We start from the raw sequence: 21,216 nt of genomic DNA, 5'->3' as shown, positions 1-21,216 counted from the left end.
AGAGTTTCACTGACATATGGAATTTTAGCACCCGTTTCCTTGATAAGTCTGAACAGTAGTCTACTGTTACATATCGTAGCTGCCTTTTCTATCTCTTTTGCAGCCCACACCGTGGAGGGATATTTCTTCTTGAGGAACCTGACAAGGAAGATAAATTAATGGTGGTCTTAGCGAACCGGAGGCGTGACTGTAGAGCTCAAGGGACAGCTGCTTGAGACTGGTTTAGGACGGTCTTTTCATGGGAAGTTTATGATATTAGCTTTGTATTTCGAAAGACCTTACCCTCGGAGACTGAAATTCGTTGTGTAGTGTGAGACGTGACATTCTTAGGGCAGACTCTTTTAACCCTGGCAGAGCAGTAACAAATACTTCATACCGGTCTTCCCTAAAGAACTCGACTAAAGTTTGATTCCTAAGAAGTAGATATAAATGAACTTTTTGCGTACAAAATAAACGCAGATTCGTCGAAACTATAGTCGATTGATTGATTACAATTGCCGCAGTAATTTAAGACGACTTTGTAAAGCTAGAGTACCTATCAGACTACTGGCGTTTGATTAATGTGTTTTCGTGCACTATGAAAAGATCTGAACTGAACGATGATAAATGGAGAATAGTTTCTACTTGTTGGACATTAAGAAAAATCCAAGGGAGTTTATGCGTCTATAGTTAACTGCAAATATTGCCAATTATATCAACCTCCTTGCAGTGTCAGGAAAGCTCATAAACTAGTTACCATAACATAAGGCTGGATACTTTAGGATGAAGTACAGCCATGTCTAGTAAGGTTTTTTATGCTTCATTAACCTTTAAACATTGGCATGCATGAGATGGATTCTATACTGTGTCATGAGGGTCCCACGTTATTATCGAGCAGTCGACTAGATGTAGTTCGATTCCAATGCAGTTCACAAGAAGCAGTATGAAGGTTTCACTGTGGAACTTGATATATATGTTTAAAAGGTTTTTCTAAGAACCATGTTGACTGAATGCATGGAATGCCCTAAGCACCATCGAGACGCGTTGAGGACTTTTGGTAAGGCATCGTGCACGATGAAGCCGCTGATCTGTTGAGCATTAGCGCATTCTAATGTGATGAGATTATGTACTCATAGGTATGTTGACGAAATGATTAAAAATGCATTCAACTATGGCAGACAACAAATTAGAAAGAAACTTTTACTCAGATGTGAGGATCGATTTTGTGGATGGCTTGAGGTAACTGTGTGAGCCTAATCTAGCAACAATGTGAATCTTAAATCAATATTGTTGACGTTTGCATCAAAACCGGGAGGTTTGAGTGTCATGAATCTAAATGAATGCCTACTTGCGAAAAACCGCTACCTATTTATAATAGAGGGATCAAATCATTTAAGAGGTAAAAAGATTTCTACCAAGTTTCTCTGTAGCCACTGAATTGAAAAACCACTGATTTTCGTCAGTTTGGCATATCTACTTCATTTGTGGTTATTTGAGATTATCTGAGACATAACTAGGCTCTAATTAGCGTTTATGTGAGCATCTAGACAAATAAATGCAAAATGCGACAAAACACACCACTCACCTCACAAGCTTCATTCTTGTATGACCCACTTAAACAAGCATCATTGGAATATTCTAACAAACAATATCCGATACAGCAATTCTGTGTTCACTAACAGTTAACGTCAGTTTAAGTAACTTTGTTAGCATGAAAATATTTCAAGTACGTATAACGAATTGTAAACTCTAAAATGGTCGTGTGTCATTACAGGACCAACTACATCCTTCTGAAAATTTAGGGATGGGTTCGATCATGAGATAGATTTTAGGAAAGTCGGATTTCTAAATAGTTCTCATTCCTTATGATGACTGAAAGGGCTAGCAGCGACTGAAGCCTTACTTGTGATTTTGGACTATTTAATGCAAAAACCACTCCAGCTCAGTAGCTCTTGTCACACATCAGTAGCTTGATGATTACCTTGAAAAGCATTGATCTGTTTTCAAAAGTCAGCTTAGAAAGAGATCAAAATTTATTTTTTTGACTGTTGAGGACATTCTTAACAAAAGCCAACATTACCCCTATCAATTTTCACACTATTCGGATTGAGATATAATGAGTAAAGTTGCAAATGCCTTATGGAAGGACTTTTCATAAGTCACGAATTCGCTCCTTCATATTCTAAAGAGTGTCTCATGGTATACCAAAACAAAGTAATCCATACACAACATCTGAACCAAGGATTTTATAAATCCTAGAATTAAGACATTGCCACAGACACGTAGAAATGTTCTATCTGAACAAGTCACCTAAAATCCTAAACCGTTGAGACCAAGAGACCTCGCTTCCTAAAATCGAGGAGCCAGCTGTTCTGAAATTCTCGGAACTGGCTACAATTCAGTTATTCGTTACATCTAGTAGATTTTAACTAAGTCCTCCTGGGCCACTTTGGTATTACTACCGGTCCTAAGCTAGGTCGAAGTAGAAGAATCGGGCATCGCGTCAACAATCTCACGTTGTTAAAGAAGCCTCACTGAAGAATACCAACTGGAAGAAATCGTTTAGACTACCTGAACTCCGTTCTTGGTGTTAAACGGTCTTTATACAGGAGAATAGCGACGCCTCATGGTGAAAGCAGACTCTCTGGATATCACACGAAACAAACACCAGTTATTCTCTTTGCTCTTGCGTCTTCCATGGGCGTGAATACTTTGCTAATGCAGATGTGGCTTCTCATAGTGTGATTTGACGAAACTTGTGTGACTTTACATACACGTTTGTGGGGAAGATGCTGCTTTATGTAGCCATGATGGTGAAAGCTCGAATTTCTTCCAGTTTACAATGTTCTCATTCCTTTCTTCCAGTCCATTTTCGCTATAATAAGTTCACGACCGATATTGTCTATACCGTTTTTGACACTCAGATCTCCCATCACGACAATCTAATTTTCGTGGAGATTTCTCTACGATAGGATTCAGTTTTACATAAAACTGATATGAAGCATGTTCCCTCTTATCATCGACGGATGCGTACAGATGGATGATTTTCTCTGTAAATTCTTTCGTGGGTAGGATTAAACTATACCGCCGAGCCAATCAGAAGCTTTCGCGGGTTTTCAAGGTCACGGCGCTAAGTTCGGCACCTGATGCTTACGTATGGTCGGTTTACAGCGGATTTTAGGGAAGACGTGATAATTTAGCGTCTACAATAGAAGTGATCATAAGATTTTGGCGCGAAATTCAATTATCCATTTGGATAAATAGAGTTTTGGCATTATAGCTGATGTCAGTTCGTGATGAAAACCCTAAGTATAATTCCTAGCCTTAATCATGAACCTTAAATCATAATTTGAATTCTTCACACAGGTTTATAACCCTCATTTGGTCCTAGTTATTATGTTGACACTCTCAGAGTCACTCTAGCGTCGCTCAAAGGTTGTCCATAACTTATAGTCTCACCCATAACCCTAAACCCTACACCTAAACCTTAACTCTAACCCTAACCCGTAAACCATACCAATATACTAACATTATTGAAGCTATGTGGTCGGGGCTAGAAGAATTTTTGAGACCTTATCATGGTTTCAGAGGTCGACTACTATGGAGCCATATGGATGTGTTCCTGTACCGTATGCACTATGATTTTAGAACTTCTGAACCTATATCTGACCTTGAGAAGTTTTTGACCCATGTAAAAGAAGTGTTTCCACTTTAATTCTTTGGTTTTGTATAATCTATTTTTACTGTATACTGTCTTCTGATTGGCTAATATTTCTCAAGGTCATTTAAAATTCGTTCAAAGGTCGGCAGTATAGTTTAATGTTACCCTTTCGTGGATTAAACAATATTTTTACTATCGTGAAGCTATGAACTTCCCATTCTACAAGGGTTTTTCATGCTTCTTTGGATAAAATCAGTACGATTCCTTGTGTGTACAGAGAATCTTCTTCATCAAGAAGATATAGTAGCCGCTCTACCGAACTCGGTTGGGTCCAATAAGTTTCATGTTAGATATAAGGCCATTTTAAAGTGAAAGCAATCTAGTTGCAGATGGATTCTCGTGAAAAACTTAGGCGACTCTCCTCAATGGGTATTCTGCGTTGGAAAAATATCCGAAAGGGTTGGTACCTTACGATCTGAAGTCTTACGCTAACCGTGACAAAATTGTCCTTTCAGGAAACGATGCACTGATAATGTTGAAGCGCATTTTGGTCAATTTGAAGAGAGTATCAAATCATTGAACGTTTGCTGACTAGAATATAGGCGTATCGGAGGTGATCTTCTAATAACGTGTAACATCCTAAACACTCCTGGTTACCCCTCTAAACACCTATTTGTGCACAGTCCCAACACGGATCTTAGGGGCAATATTTAGGAACGTGGGACCTAACGTGTCGATACACCTTTTATTCCCTGGGATTCGCTTCCAGACGAGGCATTCTGAAAGACTCCCCAAGGATCCTTCAAGAGAAAACTTCACATATCTTAAGGAATGAAGACAGTATTGCACTATAACTCACTAATATACATATGTTCCTAACTGAAGACACCAGTGGTCCACTGCTACTAGATACGGAAGCCGTTAGAGTGAAAGCTTCTCCTATTATGTCGAGAACCATTTAAACCACTTAAAATAGACAGCAAATCTGGAAAGACTTCGCCAGTCTCTTACAGATGCACTGGTCATATTGTGTGGCTCCACGAACACCTAAAAGAATAAAGCTCCCGGTACACATTTCCATCCTTGACGTGTTTTGGAATATCTATGCCCCGAATTTTTGGTCAAAATAAAAAACGGACCGCCTGTGGATGTAACTAGTCAAATAACATCTTACTGTCGTTATATTAATAAACTACTGCCGAAAATCAAAGATGATGGTCAACTTCCCTAACATATTTAACAAAATTTGTTCATCAATTACACTTAGTCTTGAGCGATAACGGAATAGTAATACATCATTTCTGGATACTCGGTTATCTAGAAAATCCGACGTACATTTTAAAGAGACGTAAATGGGAAATCTACAGTAGTAAAATATACTTTGTAATTCTGTATCGATCAGACATAAAGGAAATTTGGCGAAGCTCCCTACAAATAGTGATGAAATGATTAGTTCTAGTTGTGTCACTGAATATGAATTGAATAAAATTCACATCGTTACTAGCAAAACACATATGTGACGAAAATTTATCCGTGAACACATAAATATGGTAAAAGTGAGACCAATGACTATAGCCGTTGAATCTTCCGCTGTTTGTCCTGTGGTTGAATAAAAAATATCAGAGTTTAGGAACATTTTATTCATCCAGCCTTCCCTAACGTGACGGAAGTTATAAAAAATGTGACCACAGTAAATCGTGTTGTTCATATGACTTTAGACATAACTGGATACAATAATAATCCGTTGTATAATCACCAGACAATAGACAGTGAATGTCACAGTTAAATCCTTTTTTTGATGTTTTGCGTGATTATGCATCAGAATCCTTTAACATACACAATTGAGCAACATAACCTGTCGCTTTAGTTTGAATGTGAAGTTACTCTTCTAAATCCCCGAAGCAGCACACCCTGTCGACCTACTGATTCTGGGTGAAACGGTTGCTATTTATGTCTAATTGTAGTTTCAACTTTTTAAGTTGCTTTTGAATTTCTTTAACGCCGCGTGTAGCCGTTTTAGGGTAATTCCGATCACAAGCCCACACAAAGGGAGAGGGTTGGGCATGGCGTCAGTAACCGCATCCCGTATAAATAGTCTTGCTGAAAAACGCTAAGCAGGATAGGCAATTTAAACCATTTAAACTCTGTCCTCGGAGAGAAAGAATCTTCCTATAGGAGAATTACGACGCCTCATGGTGAGAGCCAAGATTCATCTCAAGTCACGAGGCCGATGTCTCTTCTAACAACCATAGCGACAATTAATATAGATATATGGAATGTTCGGACAGTGTGGAAGATTGAAATGAGCAGTCGAATAGCTACAGAAATGGGGGGGATATGACTTGTGGGTTCTCACAATCTGTGAAACCCATTGAACACGAGCTAGACAAAAAAGGTTAGATTCAGGTGAGGTGCTGCAGTGCTCCAGTCAGGAATGGGAAAATGCTCCACACAGTCAGGGGGTTTCTCTGACGCCGTCCAAAGTAGCACGAGAAGTACATAGGATGGGAATCTCATGGATCTAGAACCATCAAAGTATTGTCCAAAAAGGAGGGAATCACAACTAATGTTATCCAACAATGGAAGCAACGAAGACTATTGAGGTCAGTTTTACGAGAGGCTGTAATCGACCATAGAGGGGTGCTCAGGAAGGTACCTGGCCATCCTGATGGGGGACTTAAACGTCAAAGTCGAAATGGACAACAACGGCTATTAAGATATCATGGGACGACATGGACTGGGAGAAAGAAACAAAAGTGGGGAGAGATTCGCGAATCTATGTGCACTAAACAAATGGATCATAGGCGGCGCGATATTCACTGATAAACGCATACAGAAGTCTACGTGGGTCTCACCGGACAACACCACAGTGAACCAAACAAACCATATTTGCATCAGTAAAATATTCAGGCCAATAGAAGAAGTGATAACCAGGATCCATGTTCTACCGGATCGACTGAAAGAACAAGAAGCTATGATGGAGGGCAACTGGAAAAGGGATCAAAGAAACATTAACTTCAACGTGTCAGGAGGTTCTGGGTCTCAAGAAGCATCATCATAAGGAATGGATCTCTATAGGAACCCTGGACAAGATTGAAGGAAGGAAGAACAAGAAAGCGGCAATTAACAACGGTCGAACACGATCATAGAAATTCAAGGCACAAGCAGAGTACGCAGAAGCAAACAAGCAAGTGGGGAAGAGCATTAAAGCCGACAAGCAGAAATACATGAGAGAATTAGCAACGATGGTGGAAAAAGCTGCAAGAGAAGGAAATATGAAACAGCTATATGATACAACGAAGAAACCAGCAGGAAGATATAGTAAATCGGAGAGACCAGTCAAGAGCAAAGAAGGGAAGACAATCATGGAGATCCAAGAACAGAGGAAAAGATAGGTAGAATAATTCGAGGAACTGTTCAATAGACCGACCTCATTGAATTCACCGGACATCGGAGCAGCACACACGAATGTCACTCCACCAACGATCGAAGGAATCAAGATGGCCATCAGACAAATCAAGAGCGGGAAAAAAGCAGCAGGACCTGACAATATAGCAGCTGAAACACTGAAGTCAGACATAGAGGTAACTTCAAACGTGCTCCACGTTCTATTCAAGAAGATTTGGGAGGAAGAACAAGTGCCACCAACGGACTGGAAGGAAGGACGCCTCATCAAAATAGTAAAGAAAGGAGATCTGAGCAAATGTGAGGACTACAGAGGTATCACACTACTGTCAGTACCAGGAAAAGTTTTCAATAGAGTGTTGTTGAACCAGATGAAAGACTCTGTAGACGCCCAACTTCGAGATCAACAAGCTGGATTCCGTAGGGATCGGTCGTGCACAGACCGAATCGCCACACTACAGATCATCTTTGAACAATCATTTGGTTGGAACTCGTCACTATACATCAGCTTCATTGACTATGAGAAGGCGTTTGTCAGTGTGGATGGGAGGACTTTATGGGAACTTCTTTGAAACTACGATGTACCTGAGAAGATCGTCAACATCATACGGAATTCAACCGACGGACTACACTGTAATGTGGTGCACGGAGGATGGCCGACAGACGCATGTCAAGTAAGGGCTGGAGTCAGGAAAGGCTGAGAGAAAGCACGGAATCTAATGGACATCGAAGAATCAATTAGACGATTTGGACTTCGCAGATGACCTGGCTTTTCTATCTCATACACATCAGCAATTGCATGTTAAGATAGCCAGTGTAGCAGAGGCCTCTGCATCAGTGGGCCTCAACACACACAAAGGAAACAGAAAGATCCTTAAATACAACACCAAACTAATCACACTTGATGGAGAAGCACTGGAAGATGCGGATAGTTTTTTGTATTTGCGCAGCATGATTGAAAAACAAGAAGGATTTGATGCAAGTAAGAAAGCAATTACTTGTAAACAGTTGGCCGAATACTACCAACAACAGCCTACTGTGAGAGAGAAAAATCCAGCTTCCAGCTGGAGAGGAAATCAGGAAATGACTCTGGAGCTGGATAGGACATACATCACAGAAATCACCGAAATGCACCGCGAAGCAAGCCCTAACTTGTAATCCTGAAGGTAAACGGAAAAGGAAAGGACCAAATAACACACTGCGCCAAGAACTGAATTCGGACATCAGTAGAATCAACAGCAGCCGGAAGGAACTGTAAAGGATTGTCTAGGACAAAGTTGGATGGATAATGCTGGTTGGTGGCCTATGCTCCTCCACGAGACGTAACAGGAATCAGTAGATAGCGGAATTCCTAACGATTCTTACGAACTACATTGACGTTTTTTAGCTTCATACTTTGGCTGTGATGACTGCCTTATTGACCCATTCCCCTTTCTGGCTTTGTCATTGTTAGTGATATTTTAACATGGTTGAATAATACGTTTTGAAAAACCTGCACGTTATCTATTAGGAGAGGTAGAATAATATTTCCATAATTATAAAGATGTTTATACTTTGGAGATGACATGATTGTTAAAAAACTGTTGGTTGAATAGCTAGATTTTAATATCTGCTTAGAACCGTCCCTTACTCGACCCTTTTGTTTTTAATTTTGACTGATCAGGAATGTTAGTGTCTGAAATAACCTCCACAGTTGTTACTATTTCAAAAGTAACAGACCTTCATCTTGTAAAAAAAACGTTTGATGACAAGGGTTGAACATCGGCGACCGCCGATGAAATTATGACCGGCCAACCAACTAAAATTTGAAGGGTCTCAGACAAGCTGGGACATCACACCAATTTCCAAAGGAGGCCGACTCAGTGAACTTTTGATCTACCGGCCGCTAGCAGATTTTCAGTACTCCCAAAAGTTATGAAATTTACTACATTGGATAATGTACGCGATTGCTTGTCATGCATAAGCCCCTTCTTTCCAGAAAGACCTCTCCTGATTCACTAATCTGCTGGCTGAAGGGGATAGATATACCACCAGCCCTCACCTTAAGGGAAAGGCGGGTGTTATCGATCAGAAGCTTTGAATAAAGTTGACCGCACATGTCTTACCAAGAAGCTCAAGTTGATAGGCATGGGGTCACCATTGTTAAGGTTATCTGAGTCATATCCTATTGAGGTCCCGGGAGTCGTGATCGCTTACGATCTGAATTCTTACGCTAACTGTGACGCAAGTACCCTTGGGAAAACCTTGTACAACTGGCTTTGAAGCTTAATTTTGGCTAGTATGCAAGTAGATCCTCTCAATGTTTTAAAAATTCTATCTAGCTAAATTTAGAGTACCAAAATATAGTGCCTTTTCTTTCGATCCCGAAAGGTAAGGATGCTTGTGGGGAGTAGTGTAAAGTCGTGTACTATGTTACATCCACATAGCTTATTCTAGTTTCTGGACAAGCCAATTCACCTATCCATCATGAGTCATGTTTTGACCTTGTTAATTATTCACTTATTAACCCTGACTATTTTATATATGAGCGTATGTGTACACTTCTTATTCTATTTATCACATGCTTGTCATTCATTTCTATCTGACTATAAATATAGAATAACGCTCGATAAAAGTGAGTTGGCTTACCCGCCATCTCCAATGCGTGTCATTTTTGTTTCGTTCGCTGATATTTGCTCATGTGCTTATAGTTTTCTGGCCTGCGTTATTTGACAAAAAACTGTAGCTGCCGCTTCTCTTTGCCTAAAGACGGAACATATCAAAATGGATTGTATGAATACCTTCTACTCTTTGAAATTAGTTGAGTCCTAGAATATGCTGCTGGTCGATGTGATTTAAGTAACTTCTTAAATGTTCAACAATAAAAATTTGACATATTCTTCAGGACTCGGTTGTATTTTATACTCATTAACTAGTATTTGGATTTCACGTGTTTAGCATACTTTGATTAATGGGTATAGGAATTAGTGACCCATTGTCACTGGACACGGAAGCCTGTTAAACGAAAGCTTCTCCTACTTTTTTCGTAACCATTTGAACTGCTCAAAAGGCCAAGGTCACGTTGCCATTGGTTTAAGGTTATTGAAAAATTTCAAATGTCAGTCACAGTATTCCTTAGAGTAAAGCCATCTTCCCACGTTAACCTCAAAGAAGTTCTGTATTTAGAGGATGATCAGGTAATCAAAAAGATCCGTATCCGTATTTCTGTCTAAAAACGAATATTAAGTAGGAGGGTTAACCCACATGTGCAAATACACATCCAACCGATCTCCTAGTTCTATATAAACTCCAGGAAATATACACATCGATAGGAGATATCCACTGTTTTTTTGCACAGATATATTCCTAATTAATCCTGACTGCAGTTTCATGGATTCGGTCTCTGATTTGTAACTAGGGTGAGCAAACTACTGTTCAAAGTCGTATAAAGCAGGTTTTTACGGCTTAAATAAAGTGAAATAAATTGTAATATGCTTTCTATTTTATCTAAGAGCAATCCTTCAGTTCAATGTCAAAGGTGTAGATGTTCTGGAGATTTTTCACACTAGTCCCTTTTCAGTTTGATTTAGTTGAACTTTATTCACAAACAGATCACTGTACTTATAAAGATCAGCAATGATTTGTTAACTCATATTGATTACTAACAGTTTGATAATTCAATGACAATCTTCAAATATTTCGCAGATCTATGTAAAGTAAGAAAGTCAAATGAGTATTTTTTCACTTGAACTAGAGTTTTGTTAGCCTATTTTACGACCCTCATTTTCTTCAGTCTGTTATTACGTGGGTACTCTTTCTGTAATAAAACTTTATTGTTTATATACATATAGTAGTTCGTGAGCTAATTGTATTAATTCATCTTACAACATCGAAATTCTGTGCTGGCCTGGACTTCGTTTCTGAAGTTTAGTTTGAATGTCTTCTGGTGTCATTGTATTTTAATACAGTTACGCATCTTTTTATCTCTTACATTAGTTACCAACTCGCTAACGTGTTTTTTATTAAATTTATGACAAGTACTTTAATAGATGTATAGTTTTCATGCATTTGAAAAGCTATAGCTCCTCAAAGTTTCAAGGTTAACAAATGGAAGCACTATTGATATCTAGTCTCTTAATACATCGACTTCGAGTAGAAGACTTCAGTGCTTTGCGGCTAAAAGTTAGTTTCCGAAAGTAATCAAAGAAAATCAAGGAGCATAGGTAATTGTTATAAATGACTGAACTATGTTACAAAATTTGAGCGATAATGTAAGTTTTGCTGATATTTTACGATATAGTAGTAAAAAGACACTAGAATTATCCGTTAGCTCTTCACAGAAATCCCGCATTAAGTCAAGTGTATAGGCCAAACACCAAACCATGGACCCATCTGTTATAGTTATTTTAGTTGGTTTACGGCAATCCAAGTAAACTTATATTACTCGGATTATCTATGAACTAGTCGAAAAATTGTACGCCTACTGCTATTGGGTGGACTGTGAAACTAACTTGTATATCAGAAATCCTTACAATAAAACCGTAGACATTGAAGTTCGATGAGAGATGCTGTAATAGACTTTGGTGTTATTGCAAGATTATGAAGCATGGTTACACATACTTGTGTTGGAGGAAACCCCATTTATTGAGTGTTCTCGACGAATTTCTAAGTGTTTATTTCCTTTTATCATCGTTAAGGCTACCCAAGTAGTTTGTTTGAATAGCTTGAAACTCTTGTCGTTTCTAAATACTGCTTTTAATCTTAGTGAAGTTTGAATACACAAAAGCTAACAAATGTGGTGGAATTGGCTGCATATTGAACTGTAGTCCAAAATGCAGAAAGTGATTAGAAACCGTGTGAAAGGGTTTTGAGAAGGGTAAAAATATTTGACTCTGAACGAAAGAAAACTACCTACGCGAATAATAAGCGTTACTTGGCTGTCAGGTATAAACTTGTGCACCCTATTTTTACTTTATTACTTGCATGAGAGTTAGGGGTGTTTATTAATTTAAGTGAAAGTAGGTAGTGTCATCCAAATTTCTATTCGATGTACTACTGCTCCATAATTAGCACTTTCAGAATCCACTTCCGCTACCAATCATCAGTCTACTTATTACTCTTATCAAACGAAAGATAGGTGTAATGAAATACCCAGCATCATATCTTATAACTTTTTCAGTTGGTGCAACGGTTTAATGTTTAGCAACCTTTCTTGATTAAAACAAATCAACTAAAAGTCGAAGGTTGAAACGTATCTCTTTATTTTTTATGTGTCGAAAATCGGAAGAGTTGTTATATCCGCATATTTCTATGATATCTTTGGCATGCTATGCATCTTAATATGATTTTTCGAACATTCTAAGTATTTATTGATTATGTGATCCATTAAAAAAATCCGGCATTGTTATAGGGTCCCCAGAAGAGATCGATAGATAAAATCATTTTTAGCATTTGTATTATAGTAAAGGACACTGGAACAATTCATAGTGTACAAGCATGTACTCGAAGTGACCAAAGAAAATGGATACTCACGAAAGTAAACCTCAGTCACAAAATAAATGAAAATGGGATAACAGAACAGTTATATATGCATCTAATCGTAGCCATACCTGACCAATGATGTTCAACCGTGTGTAGTTTGAGAAGGGCACTCGTTGAAGAAAGTTGAAGATGATCGCTTAATATCATAGATTGATAGAATTTGGACTTGCAAACCACTGAATTCTGGCTCAGTGGTATAGAGGTTAGTCATTCACTCACGATAATGAAGGTCCCTAGCTTGATCCTCTGTGAAGGGCTAATGAATGCGAACTGCTGAGGAGTTTCATACTAGGACGAAACAGCTGTTTGATGCCTCCACGTTTCCCACGATCAACTAACTTGGATAAGTTTGTGGTCGCATTAAGAACTACTCATTACAATAGGTGCGTTCTCTGATCGTTGTTAAAAAAATTGTAGAGTGAATAATTAACTTTGGTTAATATCGTATCGTTCTCTTATTCATAAAATAATAGCAATTTTTTTATATTGGAGTTAAGTCTCCTAAATTTTTATTGTATAAAGTTCTTTAGGTCGTCAACTTTTCTGGTGCGACGCTAGGTAAAGAAAGTCAGCGCCCATCTTTCTTTGAATTAGGAAATTATAAAGTAGTGATTTGAAGTGAAACATACATATCAAAAAAACATTTGTAGATACCTTCAAGAGTAATTCAAAGAACGACTTTTCGGTTGATAGAATTCGATCTACACTATGAAGGACCTGACATACACGACAGTCGTGGCCCGAATAGCCCAATGGTAACGTCTCTGATTATAAAGCTGGGTGGCACATGATCGAGTCCGTCACGGAGCATCAGTTCCATCAAGATTACAGGTACATCTTGCTGACGAGTGCCAAGTAGCACGAAACCTATGTCCATGGTCTCCGGTTGACTACCTCCAACCACCATCTTTTTGAAAATCCGTTGAATTTTTCTCTATTTCATCGAAACTTAAAATTTTTATTACAATCGATCCTAAAATAAGAATTCCAGTTGTCTTTAGGGGGATTTTAAAGCTGGAGTCCAAAAAGTAAGTTTTGGAAAGTGGCCAAGTTAATGAGGACACTGTATGAATATACTCAAGACATGATGTTCGGGTCAATTTCTCTAGACACATTTCTAGTGGTCGTTAGGTGAATCACATCCTATAGTACAATTCTAGTCATGTTCTTCAAACATTAACCTGAATTTCTCAGATGAGAGAACTCATTAGACCCAACTTAAAATATCTTTTGCCTACATTTAATTGGTATTAATAACTTGAATGCTTTTGGCTACTCATCAGTAGTTTAACTTTGTAAGGTAAATAATGTACTTTTTTTCATGATTTCTCAGTGTAAAGTGATCTACATAATTAATTAAAAACTGGATTCTACTAACAAGTTAGTAGGTGATACTGATTTGATCAAATTCCTTGGAACAATTTACCTATCATGCCGAGTAATAATAAAAATACAGTCATAAAATCTAGATTTGAAAATAACAGTAATTTTGACAGCCGTAATAATATGAAGCTAACATAGTTGATCAAACAATCAGTTTATACATTGATGTTCTAATCCCACTTTTGACATTAAAGTAAACTGATAAGGCATTAGTAAGATGGAAAGTATACCTAACATTACATTTGTAGACATTAGAACAGTTGGTATCAAGGAAGTTCCATTACAAAAACGCCAAGGATCATACAAGAGAGTATTGACCAATATACCCTATTAGCTTAAACTAACAGTAAAGAGTACCTAAGTCTAATAAATATTTGTTGTGTAATTTTCTCCATATCAATGTATTACAGCTAGTTTAAAACTATAAAATATTTCTTCGACGTTTATCTATCATTTAATTGTTTAAAAATAAAATGACAAAAAATAGCATAATCAAATCGTTTATGCTAAGTTTTGATAATTTTTAAATCAAAAGCTCACCAAAACTCAAATAGTAAAAAACTTCTATTCCACTGATTGTCTGAGCTTGTAGGTTAGTGAATGAACTAACACATATTACATCTGATGATAATCACGCAGTGCCTCGATTTGACTGACGTTGAACAAGTTATAACAATAGATTCTGAAAATTATATTTGAAATAATCTTAGCGATTGAAATTTAAATAATTCCAACGTTTCGTCCAGCTAACTTGTCTGGACTTCTTCAGGGTAATAATCAAAATCATCAAAGAAATATATAGTGATTTTATAACAATCATATCAAAATCTATACTACATTAAACCGATCATATTTGGATGTTGAATGTTTGTAAATAGGATAATATGAGTCAAGTGAAAAGTTCACTATGTGAAATAAAAGACTGAATGGATTGTGTGTATGTGTATCTCTGTGTAAGAATGAGTTATTAATGAATGATATTCGGTGTTGATATGTTTCTATATGAAGTAAAAATAAAAGTGCAAATTGAAGGTTGAAAAATCGTTTCTGAATCATTGAGTTCGAATTAAAAATGAGAAACATCAAGTACATAATTGTAATGCTAAACATAACTCATATTGATTTCAGTCAAAATAACGATTTATATGAAATAAACAGTTTGAATAAAGAAAGAAAGGGTTCAATTACTTGTTGATGAATATTCGCCAAATGGTTGCTAGCTGAATACCATCCTTTCTGTTTAGGTTGTTCTTATTCATAGAGAAAGATTGACAGCAGAAGCGCTGTATATATGGGCGCCCAATTTCTGTCAAGCTATTCGTTCTAATCTTGACGAATATTCGTATAAATAGATTCTGAGTTTAATGGTTATAACAAACGTTTTATTCAGTATTGTGGGGTAGAATTCTCGGCCCATAATGCTCTGATATTTTCCTTACCCTAAACATCATAGTAAATAAATACGCATATTACATAAGTATGCAAATTTAGTAAATAAAATTATATAAAATTAAATGAAATCCTTAGATACAAATAAGAATCCTTATTACATTGATCAAGCTGTAAGTTTAACAGTATAGGTTTCTTACTAGTCAGCCGTAGCTAAATGATATCATACTTCGTGCATGACATAAACATTTCATTTTAAAGTTCAAAGATGCCCTTTTTGAGTATACTAATAATATATGCAATAATTGCATCGGCAAAAATTTAAGCTACTTTATTCTATCACAGTAATTCAACAAAGATGAATTATGAAGTCCTACTGAACTTAAAGGTAATTTGACCATAAATTTCTACCATTTTCGGAACTTCTTAAACTTGTATATTAGTGAAATTTCCTTGAATATGTTCGACTACTGACTGACTTTCTAGGTTATAAAAAATTTTTTTTAATACAGTGTTCATTGAAACAACTTTTAAAACAACCATTAAATGATTCTAAAGAAGGATCATAAGACATACTAGGATGGGAGATATCGATAACATTGAACTATGTCACAAACTAGAACCATAGCTTGATTGTCACAAATTTTCCATTTTTATTCACTATTATTTGTGTATTTTAGATAATTGTGCAAATGAGGAAAAATCTGCTATAAGGAACACTGTTATTGTAATATGGTTCTAGGTTATTTTTTTAATACTTAAGACTAGAATAATTTTATGAACAGTTCTACATCATAAGTAATACAGAAATATTATTGAATCAATGAACCTACGGTAATATCCTCATATTATAGTAAGAAGTTTTAAACAATTTCTATCATGGTTGAAATCATGAGTCAATTGAAGCTAGACCACCATGGAAAACGTGGAAGCACTGGACGGCCGTTTCGTCCTATGAAAATACTGAAATCTCCACAAAACACCTTCTGATCTATAATTTCCATCATGATTCAATTTTATGTGAAAAAGTATTGATAATTTAAAATTTTCATGACACATTCACTAGATCTATCCATACTAATCTTGTTTTATAATAAGCATAATTTTCATTACGAATTATCATCTAAATAAGTTAACTGAAATATCAATGTAAATATATAATATGTTTGGCTTAAGGAAGTCAAAGCTAAAAAAAATGATACATTTTATTCAAAAAAATTATTGTAACTCACTGTAAAATTAACAAAATTAAAAACTATAGTTCATTTGTTGTAAGCAAAGATGGTTAGTGGCTAGCAGTGGAATCCAGGACGCACGTTTCGTCCTATTTGGGACTTGTCAGCTGGATGTATATGCATCCCAGAGTTGATGTTCACTCTGGGACTCGAACCCAGTACCATTCGCTTAAAACGCCACAGCGTTATCCACTCCGCTACTGAGTCCTGACAGCCACTTGCTTGCGACATGGGGTGAATTTTTAAATTCACTTAGTATTGTTTGAATCTTCCCCTTGATGTTTAGGACTGCAATTGTTCAGTCTCTTATTGGCATATGTGCATACTGTGCGTATTGCCTCGATATAGCCTTAATTCACAAGTATTATAAGCAAAGATGAATAGTGGCTAGCATTGGAATCTATGACACACATCTCGTCCTATTTGAGACTTGTCCGCTGGATGTGCCTGCAACCCAGAGTTGATTTTCACTCCAGGACTCGAACTCAGTAACTTTCGCTTCAAACGCGTGATGAGGACTCAGTAGCCAAGTGGATAACGCCATGGCGTAGAAAAATTTGTGTGAACTACTTCAAGAATGAGAAAAATGAATGTTTTAAGTGTATAATTTCGTTGTTTCTTTTCAGTAATAAAGAAAAAAGTATGTATATTCAATTCATCAATTATATACTTTCCCATTACTTGTTCTTTTTTTGTTTTGTTTTCTTAACATAATAATAGACTGTACATATTGACAATTATAAAGATAAAAATATTATGCCAATTAATCATCAAATCATGGCTATGAATTATAAATTTAATAAAATTTTCTATCATAATTCACAAGAAGAAATTTATCAGGTGACAGCAAGTAATTTAATTAAAGATGCTTTAATTGGAATTAATGGTAAATTATTTATTATATTCTATGTATATGTGTTTTGTAATTGTTAATATTTGTTTACTTTTGTAAAGGTTTTCAATGTTGATGTCATGATAATGTCTAAAATTATGTAATAATGATAGTCTATTATCAGTATGAGGTTGTGGAGATTTGGATTGAGATCATGAACCGATTGATGTTAGACCACCATTGGAAACTTGGAAGCACTGAACGATCGTTTCGTCCTAGTATGGGACTTCTCAGAAGTGAGCATCCACAATCCTGCCCGCGGGATTCGAACCCCAGGCCTTCAGCCTCGCACACGAAGGCTTAAACTCTAGACCATTGAACCGGCATCCAATGGCGTTAATTAATTTGATTTTTGTAACAACTTGTGTTGTAGGAAGAAAATGATGAAATGGAATTGTTCGTATACCTTTAGTGGGTTACTAAAGATTAATTATCATTTTCAAGACTAATCTAGATAGTAAATAATTAATATTATTATCCAAATCATCACAATTTCTAAATACAATAAAATCTCTTTTGGTGGAGTTTTTTTTCTCTGAACTGGATGGTTTGGTTGTGGAGCTTTCATAGTTCTTCTGAACGACATCATCCACCTGAGCTACAAATCTTCTTCACCAATTCAAAATCTTTCTTGTAAAGATTTGTTTTTTACATTTCTGTTTAATATATAGTAGTGGTACATCATTGAGTATTAAGTTAGACAAGTATTTGTGATAATATTAGTTCTTGGGCGGTATGATATACAACATAGATTAGAACAATTAGTTATGTTTATAGTTTGTTAGACAAAAACGAAGTATAATCAATTTTTTGTTGCTATGAAATAGGTGTATTGACACAAATAGTTATACATTTTAAATCTACATTTTCTCCTTATTTTCATTCAGTCTTTGTTGATAAGAAAACTTATAATTCAACAGAGACTATTAAAACTCATTCGTAAATTACAACTGTTGATAACTATCATAACTTGATAACATATTTGATAATGACTGCAATGTTTGACAACAATGTCAACAATGGAATGTAGATATATATTCAGTTGTCTAGTCCTGAATAAAATGAAATCAACCTAAACTACTTTACCATAAGATTGTTAAACTTGATTTTTCTTTAAAAGTAAAATGTATTTAAGTGCATCTTTTAGATACAGTGATAAGACAGAAGTAAATCGACAATCATTTGTCAAACATCAAAAAAAATAAATCATTTTAGATTTGAATTGGCATTGACTAAGATGAAATAGTGGAGAAGATTTGTAGCTCAGGTGGGTGATTTTGATGGGGTTTTGTTCTCTGAGTTGGATGGTTTGGTCGTGTACTTTATGATATTACATTGATAGAGCCTAGTATGTCGATGTCTAAAGTAAAATGTATTGTAAACTAGTCAAGTTATTAAATATTGATCTGTATTATATGGAGTACTGTAGTTGTTCTTGTTTGTGTTTGTCAATTATAATTTGTGCAAAATTAGTTTCAAATGAATCTTCTAGGCTTAAGGATATTATTTAATAATGGTAATTTTCACCGTGAAGTCATGTTTAACAGAAAGAATAGCAATCAGAAAAGACTGAAGGAGCGTTTTACGACATGCACTTATTACTTTTACATGAAATCGACCTCAGAAAGTCAAAGTTTCTTGTTTAGTCTGAAACCATTAAGACACCAAGTGAAAAGCAAATGATCTATAGAAACAACTTCACTTAATGTGTTATTTAGCTCCATAGCATCTAACCTTTATCAAATATTTTCAATCTTATTCTCTACTTGATCACATTCGCAAACTTTGACGTCCCACGTGAACTTTGATGGATTCATCTCGAAATTGATCGCTACACTGGTCACATCTAACTTATGAAGTCAATATTATTTGATGTGAATTACGGTTTTATCTTACACTAGTAAAGGGGTTGTGTAGAATGTTGAGTTCTCATTGAGATTAAGAATCGATCAATGTTAGACCACCACTGAACACCTGAAAGCACTGAACGACCTTTTCGCTCTAGTAAGAGACTCTTCAGTCGTGTGCACCCAGGACTCTGCACGAGGGACTTGAATCCAGGACCTTCAGTCTCGCGAAAATGCTTAACCTCTAGACCACGGAGCCAACATCCAATGGTGTTAATGTACAACTTCAAGCAATTCGCGATATTGCGCGACCATTTTCTGTTGTCTTCGGTGGGTAACTGCTTCACACTCAACATGGTTGAACTACACTTGTCCCGACTTCTCATGTTTGTCAATGAAACCCAACGTTTCTTTATATCTATCTACTTATTGTTTTTAAAGATATCTTGGCTAAAATTAGTATATCATATTAATAAATTTTAATTAAGTCGTATACTTTGATTACTGCGTTACGAATGAAATATTCTTGATACTTAACTTTAGGAACCATATTATGTTATGGACAAATAGGAGCTGGCAAAACATACACAATGAATGGTTTATCACAAGCATATAATGATCGTGGAATCATACCACGAAGTATTGGGCATTTATTCGAAGAAATACAGAAAAGGCCAACACTTTCTATTACTGTGAAGTAAATAACTTTTCAACAGTTTTTTATATAAAAGCTAAGTTATCTTTTCATTGTAGGGATTTTCTTTGGATAGTTTATATTACAGACTTATCCTATTTAAAAGAACGCTGAAAACCAGAAGGCACTGGGCAGTTGATTTGTCCCCACATGACACTCCTCAGGAGTTCATATCTACAATCCCATCTGGGATCGAATTCATGACCCTAAGTTCTCATGGATAGCACTTAACATCTAGACCATTTAGCCAACATGTTGAACTTCATTCAATTGTCGATACTATGCAACGATCTTCTAATGTAGTTCGTGGGTAACTTCTTTACATTCTATATGATTGAACTTCACTGATCATGGTTCCTCAGTATAACTCCTGGAATGGCCACTTGAAATAAGTCACCAATAAACATCTTTGAACAAAATATTTTTCAGAATAACTAACGTTTGACCATTTAAATTATATAACCTATCAAGAATATGTGTCTAGTGTCTAATTGCATTCTGATCATTCTAGATATTACGATGCGTAACACATTTGCATTCTTTCTATTTATTAATAAGATCATGATATAACGGGTTTTGTGCTTTATGACGTTCATGTGAATGGTTTTTTTCCAACCTGACATTTTAAATGTAGTTTAAAAAATGACAAAATATAAACTGTTTATTCTTTAAGAATTAAAATGTTATCTATCCAACAAACTATATCTGTTTATGTTTTTACATATATAACATGGGTTAGTATTCAGTAATAGCTCTGTTCACTATGATATTTTGGTTTGAAAATAATCTTAACAATAGAAGACTATGAATTGACACCTACATACTATCTTGTAAATGGTTAATAGTAATACAAGTGAATATCTGGAGAGTAGAAAGAAAACAACATCTTACCGAGTGAGAAATATGAAATGAAAGGAAACAAAATGTAGATTAGTATCCATACGTATTTCATCCAAAGTAGATTAAAAAAAACAGATTTTATTCTTATAAAATTCAAAAAATTTTCTTTTAACAGAATGGGGTTTTGTGGAGATTTCAGTAAGTTTATATAGTTGATATCATGAGTCAATTGAAGCTAGACCACTATGGAAAACCTGGAAGTACTGGACGGCCGTTTCGTCCTATTGTGGGACTCCTCAGCAGTGCGCATCCACGATCCCGCCTCGAAACGGCCATCCAGTGCTTCCAGGGTTTCCATGGTGGTCTAGCAT

At 36.1% G+C, this 21,216-nt stretch overlaps 1 protein-coding gene and 1 non-coding gene across 2 annotated transcripts in view; one reads left to right on the top strand and one right to left on the bottom strand.

The window, feature by feature from the left end:
• Window positions 1-1,128: 1,128 nt before the first annotated feature.
• Smp_018120 (putative kif9) overlaps window positions 1,129-21,216 on the top strand; it is a gene marked incomplete at both ends in the record, with an annotated part of 58,452 nt that continues 38,364 nt past the window's right edge. Inside the window, 3 exons of the mRNA XM_018789437.1 lie at window positions 1,129-1,218; window positions 17,293-17,458; window positions 19,855-20,008. Of these exons, the coding sequence (XP_018654881.1) occupies window positions 1,129-1,218; window positions 17,293-17,458; window positions 19,855-20,008 (410 nt within the window). The remainder of the gene's footprint in view (window positions 1,219-17,292; window positions 17,459-19,854; window positions 20,009-21,216) is intronic.
• On the bottom strand, window positions 16,709-16,775 carry Smp_tRNA_01563_Lys_TTT.1.1. The gene has a single exon. It is a non-coding gene (tRNA).

Source organism: Schistosoma mansoni, chromosome W (assembly GCF_000237925.1).
Source record: "Schistosoma mansoni strain Puerto Rico chromosome W, complete genome".
In the NCBI taxonomy this organism is placed as follows: domain Eukaryota; kingdom Metazoa; phylum Platyhelminthes; class Trematoda; order Strigeidida; family Schistosomatidae; genus Schistosoma; species Schistosoma mansoni.
Note: the sequence above shows the minus strand (reverse complement) of the source record. Positions and strands in the feature narration are given on the sequence as shown.